At 41.1% G+C, this 13,015-nt stretch overlaps 1 protein-coding gene across 2 annotated transcripts in view; it reads left to right on the forward strand.

The window, feature by feature from the left end:
- NUDT4 (nudix (nucleoside diphosphate linked moiety X)-type motif 4) overlaps positions 1–11,817 on the forward strand; it is a 20,073-nt gene extending 8,256 nt beyond the window's left edge. The window contains exons 2-5 of one of the 2 annotated variants that reach the window (XM_006871789.1): positions 6,762–6,872; positions 8,023–8,067; positions 10,266–10,350; positions 11,615–11,817. In XM_006871789.1, coding sequence (XP_006871851.1) covers positions 6,762–6,872; positions 8,023–8,067; positions 10,266–10,350; positions 11,615–11,817 — 444 coding nt within the window. Of the gene's footprint in view, positions 1–6,761; positions 6,873–8,022; positions 8,068–10,262; positions 10,351–11,614 lie in introns of both variants that reach the window. The other variant, XM_006871788.1, reaches the window with a different exon arrangement.
- The last annotated feature ends 1,198 nt before the right edge of the window (positions 11,818–13,015 follow it).

Genomic DNA, 13,015 nt, shown 5'->3' on the forward strand with positions numbered 1-13,015 from the left:
CCTTGGAGGCCAAGATGGCCAAACTTTGTCTCTCATACTTGGGACATATTGTCAGGAGGGACCAGTCGCCGGAGAAGGATATCATGTTTGGTAAGGTGGAGGGTCAGAGAAAAAGAGAAAGACCCCAACAAGATGCATTGGCAAAGTGGCAACATGAATGGGCTCAAGAGTGGCAAAAATTATAAGGTTTGCCCAGGACTGGGCAGTGTTTCGTTCTGTTGTGCATAAGGTCGCTATGCGTCAGTACCGACTCGATGGCACCTAACAACAACAGTCATACATAATACTGTGTAAATTGTACTTGATGCTCCCTCTTAGCCTTTGAGGGATAGCTTTGAACACTTAGTTGTTTTTTAGGAGCTTTACTCTCCCCCCAATATTTCTGATCCTTGGTTGGTTGGCATCCACCAATACGGAAAACACTCACTTTGCTCAGTGCTAATATCCCAGGTTCATCATGTAAGAAATAAAATTTCAGTTCTTCACAGTACTGGACATTTTCAACAGCCTCCAAGATATTAATAGAAGTTTTTGTGGAAGACTTTAAATGTATAGGATCTGGAAAATGTAATTGTCCCTTGAGTGCTTAACATGGGAACACTACAGTAATAAATGACATCAGATCTTTTTATCTGCCCTAGAAAATATGTAACTCGATGAATGTTGTTGTTAGGTGCCTTTGAGTTGATTTTTAACTTATGTGGCCCCATAGAATTTTCTAAGCTGTGACCATCATGGAGGCAGATTGCCTGGTCTCTTGAGTGGAGTGACTGGGTGGGTTCAAATAGCCAGCCCTTCAGTTGACAGAAGATCACCAAAATATAACTTGTTGATTTAGTTCTTTTTTATTTCATTAGAGTTTTTAGAGTGATAAGGTGTTGTTACACTGATCCCTCAGCACCCACCTTTTGCTCTTTTGTAACCCTAGGATTTTCAGCTTGGTGAGACCCTTTTTGCAAAGAGAAATGGTCATGTGTCATAATTCTGAAAATCATAAAGTTCCATATAAACACGGAATTGGCTGTCATATATGTAATCTTATCTGATTCTTGTAACAATCCTCTGAAATACAGCAGGGTAAGGGTGCTTAGATACCGTGCTCAGGGGTTCATCTTGATCTCAACTTTCTACCTAAGAACAGCTGTGTTAACATGTCCTCCTACTTAAGATATAAACAGCATCCAATGTAACATCATTTTCACTAACGGTATTGATCAAGTATCGGAATCATTTGTGCACTTTCATAGTCTAGCCTCATGCATCTGACACACTCGGGAGCCCTGGTGACACCATGGTTAAGCATGCAAATGCTAAAGGTTGGTGGTTCAAGCCCACCAGCTGCTCCAGGGAAGAAAGATGTGATAGTCAGCACCCATACAGATTTGTTGTTGTTAGTGGCATAGAATTAGTTCTAACTCACAGCAACTGTGTATAGGGTTTCTGAGGAGCAGCTGGTGGGTTTGAACCTCAGGCCTTGCAGTTAGTAGTCCTGTGCTTATCCTACAATGCCACACCAGGACATCGTTGGAAATTGTATGATGTCATACTCTCTTCTTTATGGAGCACGGGAGCTTTGTAGAATAACACCAGACTGCGAACCACAAGGTCAGTGGTTTGAGCCCACCAGCCCACCCCACAGGAGAAAGATGAGGCTTCCTGCTCCTGCCAACAGTCACAGCCTCCGAAACCCTATGTAGAGTTGCTATGAGTTGGAACTAGTTCAGTGGTTCTTAACAACAGCAACAACATAAAGTTATAAGTCAGCATTGAACTGACAGCTTTAGGTTATTGTCTGTATGAAAAACCAAGCCCACTAGCATTAAGTCAACTGTGACTCTGAAAACTCTGTCTAGTGTTTCTAAGCCCATATCTGTACAGGAGCAGACAGCCTCATCTGCCTTCTGCAGAGCCACTAAAGTATGTGAACCTCTCATCTTATGGTTAGCAGCCCACTGCCTAACCCACAGAGCCACTAGGGCCCCTTACTGTCTGTGTGCCATCAAGTCAGTTCTGAGTCCTAGCAACCCTGGATAGGGTTTCTGAAGCTGTAAAACTCTACAAGAGCAGAAAGCCTCATCTTTTTCCTGCTATCTATTTGTCTGTATGGTGGTGGTGGTGGTTATGTGCCGTGGAGTCAGTTCCGACTCATAGCGACCCTGCATAGGGTTTCGAGGCAGTAAATCTTTACAGGAGCAGAAAGTCTCATCTTTCTCTTGCAGAACAGCTGGTAGTTTCGAACTGCTGACCTTGAGGTTAGCAGCCCCAGTATACGTCCAGAGCTCCTTATTTGTATAGATTTTTATAAATCTATATTTCCTTGCTATTTTCAGCCACAGAGATTGAAGCTGTGTTGTTTTCTCTATTCTACCTCATCTCCAAAAACCGTTTGAGGGAAAGCCCTAAGACCTATATTCTTCTTTCCATTGTATGTGGTTCCTTGTTCAATATTGTAAGATTTCTAAGTATAGAACAAAGTTCAGTTTCTTTCTCTAACGTAATTTTCCTTAAGTTGAAAAACTTAAGGAAACTTAACTTAAGTTGAAAAACTCAGTGCTCAATTTCAGTGAAAATTTGGCATTGTTAAAACTAGTCTCCATCCACCTAAGATTGTAAAGACAAAAGTCAGTGGACTTAGTTTGCCAGCCTGCTTTCATGATTCTGATTTTCCTTTGGAAAGGGCTTTCTTTAAAGAAATAATAAGTCAAGTGTCTTACTCAGAGTGAGCAGGGGTATGTAGTTAAGATGCTCTAGATCAGTCTTGGACTCCTGGTATGGCGCTTTAGGGGTCAGCACTGAACTGTGAACCACATGTGTAGTTCAAACTCATCAACTGCTCCTTGGAAACCCTATAAGGGTCTCTCTAAGTTGAAACAGACTTAACCACGATGACAGATCAGTCTTGGACTATAGGAAAGCACTGGACTGCGAACCACAAGGTTAGCAGTTCCAACCCACCTTGTTCCATGGAAGAAAGATATGGTTGTCTGTTTCTGTAAAGATTGTAGCCTAGGAAACCCTACGGGGCAGTTCTGCTCAGTCCTATGGGGTCACTATGAGTGGGAGGGACTGTGACAGCATTGGGTTATGTGTATTGTCAGTTACCTTTCTGGAAAGTAGTGATGAAAGGGAGATGGTGAACCCTACAGGTGTTCCATGTCCTTGGCTGGAGGAGAAAAGCTTTGGTAATATTTTAATGGTGCCCTGTAAGTAAATGTTTGGTTTTAAGTTTGAGGCTTAAGAGGTGGTTCAAAAAGCAGGTGCCGTCTATACTGATGGATTTTTCAACGTTATTAACCTTATGTGCTTTAGCTCTTAGTGTGGTGCTGTAGGATCAGCACTGGACAGCAAAACACAAGGTTCGGCAGTTCAAACCCACCAGCTGCTCTTTGGAAACCCTACACGAGATCGCTATGCATCAGAACCAACTCAGCGGCACTTAACAACAACTTAGTTCTTAAAGACTACCTTGGGAAATTGAGTACAAAATAGTCATTGAACTAGATGTATGACACTTTGGATTTCATTTTTTCAGGATGCACACGTTTTGAATGTAGATGGTTTTGAGGTAAAAACACTTCCTGTTTACTGTATGAGGCTGTACTTTTCTAGTGGCTGCACCTGCCCTGTCCCATTCTCAGTGTAATCCAGGAAGTTGCTTAGAGACCATAGCATGTGTATCAAGAAGTCAGTCCAGTCCACACAAACCAGACTGCTCCGGTTCTACACCTTTGTTGGTAGGTGCCATTGAGTCGGTACTGACTCATAGCAACCCTACAAACAATAGAGCGAAGCACTGCCCATTGTTGCTACCACTGTGTCAATCCACACCTACCGGCCTGAAAAGGGACCAATAGCTGATTTAATGTTTTCATACCATAAACATTTTTTATTTTAATTTAAAATATGACACTTCGTTTGACCATCTTGATACGAGGCCAAGACCTTTGAATACCTCTCTTTTGAATGCAAAGGTGAAATCTGGTTGCCATTCATTTCAAGTTTGGACTTAGAGGTGCTGATACAGAATCATTCTGGGGGTTTTCTTTTTTCCAGTCTTTTACAGTACAGTCTCGTCTGTTATTTATGTGGATGGTGCATCCACATAAATAATTTGCCCATACGTACCAATATGCAGAGAGTCCTAGTGTGTTGCTATAGGTTACACATTGGACTGTTAACTACAAGGTCTGTGGTTCAAACCCACCAGCCTTTCCTTGGGAGCTCTGTGCATCTAAGTTCTGGCTTGCACCACCTATGTCTCATGACATTTCTGAAAGTGAGTTTCGGCCTCATTCACCCTCAGTCAATAGCCCACATGTTACTTTTGATCATACTTGTATAATACCAGGTGTAAGCCATAGTCACGATGTCATGGATCGTGTAAATAAATCATTGAAATTGTATGTTTGCTCTGCAACAGTTCATGGCCAGGCCTGAGTGTTTTGAGTTCCTTGTAGCTGATCTATGCCCAGGTACGTCACAGGGAAAGCTGACCCCATGGTGGGTGACAGCCGGTACCCATGGATGCCCGAGTCAGGGCCAGCTCATCCCAACAAGGGATGCACGGGCCCCTCTGTTAAATGAGCCTGTGTGCAGACTCATGTCCTCCTGGACTAGGGCTGGCTGTCCTGCTGAGGGCTATTTCCCAGTGTGAAAAAATAACTTCTTCTGCACTGGAGAAAGTGATTTTGAGAGCAGGGAAGGACATCTGCTCTAGGGTAGTCTGGTAAGTGTCTGAGGGTAGGAACCAAACATACACTTCAGGCACCAAGACAAAAACTTACATGAAGTCTTAGATTCAGTCCATTGGACCAGGAGGGGGTTGGGAAATGACACTATCAGCATGTTAGAAATAGTGGTATAGCATTCCTGGCATGGATGCAGAACTGTGCAACGGGCATTATTTGCCCAAAATATAGTAATTCAGTAGCAGTTTTTATTAACCCACCTTTAATGAATCTTTACAGAGCTTTTAGATTAGTCTTTTTTATATACTCTGTTCTGTCCTTATTAATTAAATCTCAGTAATTATAATAAAACAACTACCATAATCTGGGAACAAGCCTAATTGATATGCTGATGCAACTCCATTGGTTGAGAGAACAGAAGCACTATAGAATAAGCAATGGACTGCTAACCACAAGGTCAATGGTTCAAACCCACCAGCCACTCCTTGGAAACCCTATACTGGGTCGCTATGAGTCAAAACCAACTCGCCAGCACTTAACACCAACACCATTTTTTAAGTTGGTGAATTTCAACTAACAAACAGCCCGCAAATTAATTTTCATTTGTAAATTGGATATGTAATAATACCCGTTTCAAGAGGTTTGTTAATATCCACAGTATTTGTCTATGAAACATAGATTTTTTCTTTTAAAAGATCTTGCAGACTTCATTTTAATTTTGTTCTGGATCCGAGGTCCACAGATGTTTCCAGTTTGTGGTCCATATCCAGTCTCTGTCGCAATCACACAAATCTGCATTATAACACAAAGCCACCATGGATAAATAAGTAAATGAATGATTGTGAGTATATTTGAATTTCATAAAATTGAGCAATGTACAGATCAGTCTCAGCTTGCAGGCTGTACAAAACCAGGTGGTAGGCCACAATTTGCCAACCCTTATTCTAGATTATAAATTACATTGGTGGTGTTAAGTGCCATCAAGCAGTTCCGACCCATAGCAGCCCTGTATAGGGTTTCTGAGGAGCAGGTGGTGAGCTTGGACCACCGACCTTGCAGTTCAAATCGGCTTGCAGTCCAGTGCATTCACCCACAGCACCAGGACTCCCAATTATAAATTACAGCTGTCTGTTATCAAAACGAAGGAGTCTTGGTGGAACTCCAGGTTAGGCATTGGGTGGTGACCACAAGGCCAGTGGTTCAAACTCCCCAGCTGCTCAGTAGAAGAGTGATGAGCCTGCCCGCTCCCACAAAGATTTTGTTTCAGAAACGCTGTACAGGGTCTCTGTGAGTTGGAATCGGCTTCATGACAGTCGGCTCGGTTGTTTGGTTGGTAATGGAAACAGGAGTGGATTCTGCTTGTTTTTGTAGGTTTGGAATATGAACGCACCCACTTTCCACCCACTAACGAGCACATTCTCGTTACCAAGCATTGGCTTCCCATGCATTTCCTTGCTCCTTGTATCAGTCATCTCTAAGTATTCTCACCACGTTATAGATGAGGGAACTGGCTGGGAGCAGTTGACTTGCCTATGGTCACATAGCCATAAATTTGGAAAGAGCCGCTAATGAAGGATTCTATAATTCAAGAGTCAGTGATGTACCACACACCTCAGTGCATACAGTTCTGGGGGTGGTAATAAACCAAGTCTTTGTTTTCATCCTTTCCTACTATTCAGGGGTTTTATTACATTGAATCTGGTAGTTTAAATGAGCTCACTAGGTACAGAATGATTTAGTATTGTGATCATGCTGTTCTTGAATTCTAATTTCATATAAAGACCATGTTTTAAAAGACGGTCACCTGCTTTTTCGGTTTTCATGTGTACCCCTAATAATTATACTGAAAAATTTTTTAGTGATATTTGCAACCTTGAAAAGCATGGGGCTGAGTTTATGAGAGTTGTCTGGTTCAATTCAAGCTAACTAAGTAGGTTGTCGCCATTGAGTGACCCTATCTATATAGGAGCTACTGATTGCATTCCAATGCTTATCCTGCAGCACCCGACCAGGGCACCAGCTAAGTAGGTAAGAGAGAGAAGGAACGTGTTGTAACAGTGGGCCTTCTTGTAGGTGCTGCTAGTGAGTAGTAGTCGGTATCCGGACCAGTGGATTGTCCCCGGAGGCGGAATGGAGCCTGAGGAAGAACCGGGAGGCGCTGCTGAGAGGGAAGTTTATGAAGAGGTGAGATGAAGAGAAGCTTGCTTGTTCTCCTTCACACTGTCTGTATTTGGAGATTTTATAGGAGGACACTCAGGAGATGGCCAGATGGGCAGGTCACACGGGGCTTTAGTTTTGTGTGGTGTGATATTTTTAAGCATGTGATTAGAGCTAGCATATTCCAAAAAAGGTAGTGTTTCCTACCTGGTAAAATGGGCTAAAATGTCCTGTGGAAAGCCCCTGGAATTGTAGAACGGGACAGCCATACCCCAGAGTTAGATTAGTATTACCTGAGCAAGAATGCTCAGAAATATGAATCCTGGGCTCCACCTCATTCTCATTCAAATTAATGAGAGCACATTGCTTTATTTTACCTGCCTTGTCTTAAAGTTCATTAAAATCTGGTATACACACATGTGCAAAAGCATATACATGGCCTGCTTCTTGCACTTGGTAAGTATTGGATAGAACGTGCTTTTTTATGCACTGGCAAGCAGACCAGACATTAAGCACCATCTGAAGTTGCTGAATAGCAGTTATGGTATAAACAGGCAGTGATTGCTGAAACTCTCTCACTGGGACTCAGTGTATATATAGGAAAGGCGTCAAAGGAACTTTGACGTATGAGCAACTTTCTGAGGGTAGAACACCAAGAAAACAATATATAGCAAGCAATTATCCATCTGTAATTGGATTTAAGCAGGGAGCACACTGAATTTCCAGACCAGTCTAGCTATGAGCAATGAGGACTTTGCAGTAGAAGGGTAGTATTTGGAAAGAATTGAATTGCCTGAGCCATGGGAAAACTAGGAAGGAAGAATAGGCCCTTAAGAAAGAAAGGGGAATCCACTATTTATTTATGCAGAACAGTCTGTTTTCATTCATGAATGCTGTCCTAAATTGGAAGACTGTCGAATTTCTATCAGTCTTTGCCATTTCTTAGAAAACCAATGGCAGACCTCATCAATAGGAGGTTAAATGTAGAATAAATTAAGCTGTGTTGTTATGGCAAATCACACATTGTGAATGCTGGTGCAGGCAAAAAAAAGGCACAGAAGTTTGGTGTGGGTGGGCCTATCATATTCAGATTTCAAAACAGCCAGCATTCAGTTTTGGTTATGAAAAGGTTAAAACTGCATTTTTAATAAATTGATTTTTTTTTTTTTTTAAATAGGCTGGTGTCAAAGGAAAACTAGGGAGACTCCTGGGCATATTTGAGGTGAGTTCCCAAAGTAATCCTCCTGACTGGTTAGTATTAATAGAGTCATCCAAATGATCTGGTCTGGCAGCCTGATTTATCATTAGGCAAGTAAATCAGTAAATCTTAAGGATTAGGAGGGAGGTGTAAGGAGTTCTGGTGTGGCACTGTGGGTTAATGCACCCGACTTCAGAGCCGTTTGAACTATATGGTTGGCGGTTCAAGCTCACCAGCTGCTCCTTGGAAACCCTATAAAGAGTCGCTATGGGTCAGAACTGACTCGATGGCACTTTGCAACAACAAGTAAAAGCGAATTAATTTTTTTATATGCCATCAATTGTATAGTTTTATACAACATCATAATGGTAGTAATTACTTCCACATGATAATTAATTGGATTGAACATAGAAAGATTTCTCTCATTCACTGTACATTGTCTAGCTATGTAGACTTTTTAGGAGATTCAATATCTAAAGCATCACCCAACGTGCTTGGGTGTCTTTGGAAGATTTGGGGAAAATGTATCCATTCCCCAATGAGTCACGAGGCTCAATGACTTTATCCTTAAAAGGACTGAATTGGATTGACACCAACAGAATAGAGTTCTGCTCCATTTAACCCCTTGTTGTCAAGGGCAGGATGGAATTGGAAGTGATAGGTATTCCATGATGGAAGATGAGGACAACGAAGTAAGGTCATGAGACCCAAGCTGTTTTCAAAGACTGTTTCCATTCCAGTTTCAGACAAGATACACAACATACCAGAAACACGATGAGTTTTACTGGTTTCTCTTCATACCCCCACCCTCTGCCTCCAAGATATTGTTTAAAGGTTAGGGTTAGCGTGCTCCTTCTGCTGGAACAATAAATTTCATTTTTAAACCTATTGGCTATAATTTAAAAGAAAAGTCCTGATTTTTATGGAACATGGTAGAGTTGGTTACCTCCCACAAGAGTAACCATTAGGAGTAAAGTCTTCCAGGTTCTTCTTCTGCATCCTTGTCCAGACGTCAGTATTTGCTTACCCAGTTAAATAGCGCCATCTTCTGGTTAGAATGGAAAACATATTGAGAGCTTTCTGTGATCCGGAGTAGCCATGGAACAACTTTGTCAATATGCTGACAACAAAGTTTTTGAAGAAACCCTCTAAATTATCAATAAAAGTTGTATATTACAGGTAATAATATCAAGTGCTTGAGGAATGCTATTTAAATTCATAGAATGTGAGAAGAAAATATTAACCAACGTACCTTTCCGTCTAGGAACCATGAGGGAAAATTAGAATGGTCTTAACCTTCACCAGTGAATTTAATGAATTGAGGAATATAGCATTAAAAAAATGTATTTATGTACTAGCCATAGTGGTCAGACAACTGATTCTTAAAGCAATGAAAATGTTTGTGGTTTTTTTTTTAAGTCGTACCTAATCAACAGCAATTAGCTTGGTTGGGTTCCTTCATCTTAAGTGCCAACCTGTGTTTAATTTTGAATTTATAGACAAGTTTAAAAAGCAGTTTTAAGTGGGTAAAAATGAAATGGACAGACTCTGAGGTCTTTCCAAACCTGGCTGTGCAGACTAGTTCATCTGAGGAATTAAAAAATACCAATATTTTGACTTCATCCCAGCCCAGTTGAATCTGTGCCTTTTCAACAGTCGGTAATCTCTGGGCAATCTAAAAATCCCCAGTCAGAGTTGTTTCTACAGCTGTGATCTCTGAGCATCTTGATAGATCTCATGAGAGGAATGTTCTAAAGAAGTAGGGGCTATCTGCCCTGCAGAGGCCCCAAAGGAAGCAGTTTTCTGCAGCTTGAAAAGGCTGCCAGCATTAGGAGTCGCTCCAGGGGATACAACCTAGAGTAACACAGCAGGAATACTGGTCTTCCTTCAGTGCAGAGGCATTCACACACAGCCTGAGATTTTCTTCCTTATGAAAATAACTTGTTAAATAGAAAATTAAACAAAGCGCTAAAAGTTTCGTATTGACAGTTTCACTGCATTAGGGTGGATTAAGAAAAGAAAGCCCAATTTCTAATCTCCTGTCTTCTTATTTTGAATGTTTTGTCTTACGTAAGCTCACATCTGTGCTGGATTGCACAACTGAGTATACTTGCCTGTGTTGGCGAATCTACTAAGCTAATGAGCAGACACTGTGTTTTGTACATAGCTATGTACGCTTGCAGATTAAAATGGGTTTTTTTTTCCTTTTTATATTCAAGCAGAACCAAGACCGAAAGCACAGAACATATGTTTATGTTCTTACTGTCACAGAAATATTAGAAGATTGGGAAGATTCTGTTAATATAGGTAATTTTCCTTTCCTTTTGCTACCTGAATTTTCTTAATTCAAATACTACATACCTGCATCATAATTAGAATCGCCGGGTGTGGTACTGTAGGATCTGCACTGGACTGCACACCACAAGGTTGGCGGTTCAAACCCACTAGCCACTCCTTGGAATCCCCCTGTACAGGGTAACTATGAGTTAGAACTGACTGGACAGTGTGTAAGAGCCTTCTCTTGGAGAAAGGAAGGTCAGTATCTATATCTGAACAATCTTCAGGGTTCTTCCCTGGTATGCTGTTCCTATTCACATGCCCTGTACTTACAGAGATATGATGGGCCACTTGTCATACTTGTCGTACGTCTCGTGGTATTTAATCAGCTTAGACTGCTTAATCATGAGGTTTGCATTGGAAAGTTATGTGTATTTCGTTATTAGGAATTCTTAAATCCCAGTACTATATACAACCAGTTTGGCTTTCACATAACCAGATTTCAGGGTTATATACATGCTCTTTAATTCAAGGGTCTTGTACAGGAGCCCTCATGGAACAATGGGTTAAGCACTGGGCTGCTAACTACAAGGTCGGTGGTTCAAACCCATCAGCTGCTCCATGGGAGAAAAACAAAGGACTGACTGCTCCTGTAAACATTAAGAGTCCTGGAAATCCTGTGGAGAGGTTCTACTGTGTCCTATAGGGTCACTGAGTCTGAATCAGCTCAGTGGGAGTGGGTTAGTGTTTTGGGAAGGTACAACTCTTGGCTCAGTAGTATAGCTCAGGCATTCTGTTGTCTTTCCCCTCCCTACTCCTAAGCCACAGACGCACACACAGTTCCTGACTGCCCTGATGTGTTGAGATACTGATAGTAAAGCTAAAGGCCTCAAGCTCTTGTCCTTTAGTTGGAAGTACATCTTGATTTCCTAAACTGTTGACCATTTACCTAGCCTCAGTCATATCTTTTGGGGACTAAAAGTACCAAATGTGCTACCTAGTAATGCCTAAGATTTGACAGTACTTTCTTCTCTGGGTGACTCAATTCTCCTAACACTGTTTTCCAATAATACCTAGCAGTGTTGTACACAATTCACTCCTTAAAATGTTCTCTTTCCTCTCAGTGGAAGACAATGAAGTGCCTGCCCTTGCCTACCTGTTTGCATGTGGGAATTGGACATGCAATAGGTGTCTAAGAAAGACATTTCTTATAAAAAAAAAAAAGTTATTCCTTATGCAAAACTTGACTGTGTAGCCAACCAATGCCGTTTGTTTTGTTTTGTTTTGTTTTTAGGAAGGAAGAGAGAATGGTTTAAAGTAGAAGATGCCATCAAAGTTCTCCAATGTCATAAACCCGTCCATGCAGAGTATCTGGAAAAACTAAAGCTGGGCTGTTCCCCAACCAATGGAAATTCCACAGTCCCTTCCCTTGCAGACAATAATGCCTTGTTTGTAACTGCTGCACAGACCTCTGGGTTACCATCTAGTATAAGATAAGAGACCCTGGGACCCTGTACCACCCATTGTAACGTCACCAGGAAAGAGGATTTCTTTTCCTTGGCAAACATCTGAATGATGCTTGCAAATTGTCTCAATTTGCCATGCAGGGTTTTCAAACAATCTGCGTGTTTTCCAGATGCTTTCAAATCTTTTATATATATATATATATATATTAAAATAGTGTAAAATATTTTAATAAGCCAAAGCCATGTGGTTTTTTTTTTTTTTTAAGATGCCTTAACTGTGTCCCTCCCCCATATGTTGTTTATGGTTTTTTCTCACAGTATTTTTTCAGAGTATTTGTCCATGTGATGTCATCTGGTTTGTCAAGTCACCTTAATAGTGGGTCTGTTTTACCCCCTACATTGCTTTCTCGTTCACAGCACTAACATATCTAAACAAATCCTTCTGTGATGAGAATTGGGAAAAATGATCATTCTTGGTATTTATCAAAATTTGTTTTCAAAAGATCACATTTCCGATTTACTAGCTTTGTATTATCCAGTAAATGTTTTGACAAGTGAATTTTCTCTTTTCAGGCATTTGTCAATGCCTTTGTCTCAATTTCACACCCAGTATTATGTCCCTAGCCTCCTCAGGCTATTTCCCAAATGTAGTTGAACATGAAGTACAGATGTAGAGTTGGTGATTTTTTAGGGATGTACTGTTAGCAGCTTGCATGGAACACATGCATGCACCATGAAAGCTATGTTCATGGAATTTGTGGTTAGTTGCCGTCTCCCCTTATCAATAATCTCTTTGCACAGAGTACCTTCAAACCAAATTTCCCTCAAGGTACAATGCTTTTAAAATACTTCTAAACTTCAGGACACCTCTTCAGTTAGGACCGCAACCACAGGACTGCAGTGGAAACTTCACAGTGGAAATAAAAAGAACTTTTTGGCTTTCAAGCAGGTCAGTTGTTAGAGGCTAATAGTAGGGCACCCTTCAAGTGTCTCATCCTAATAGGTTATCAATAGGTACTATTTATGATATAACTAACTTTCTTCTTGGATCAACTATCAACACTCATGGAAGCAGCAGTCAAAAGATCAAACGGGGTATTGCATTAGGCAAATCTGCTGCATAAGACCTTTTTAAAGTGTTGAAGAGTAAAGATGTCAGCTTGAGGACTAAGGTGCACCTGACCCAAACCATGGTATTTCCAATAACCTCATATGCATGCGAAAGTTGG

The sequence above is a fragment of the Chrysochloris asiatica genome, unplaced genomic scaffold, assembly GCF_000296735.1.
Source record: "Chrysochloris asiatica unplaced genomic scaffold, ChrAsi1.0 scaffold00174, whole genome shotgun sequence".
In the NCBI taxonomy this organism is placed as follows: Eukaryota; Metazoa; Chordata; class Mammalia; order Afrosoricida; family Chrysochloridae; genus Chrysochloris; species Chrysochloris asiatica.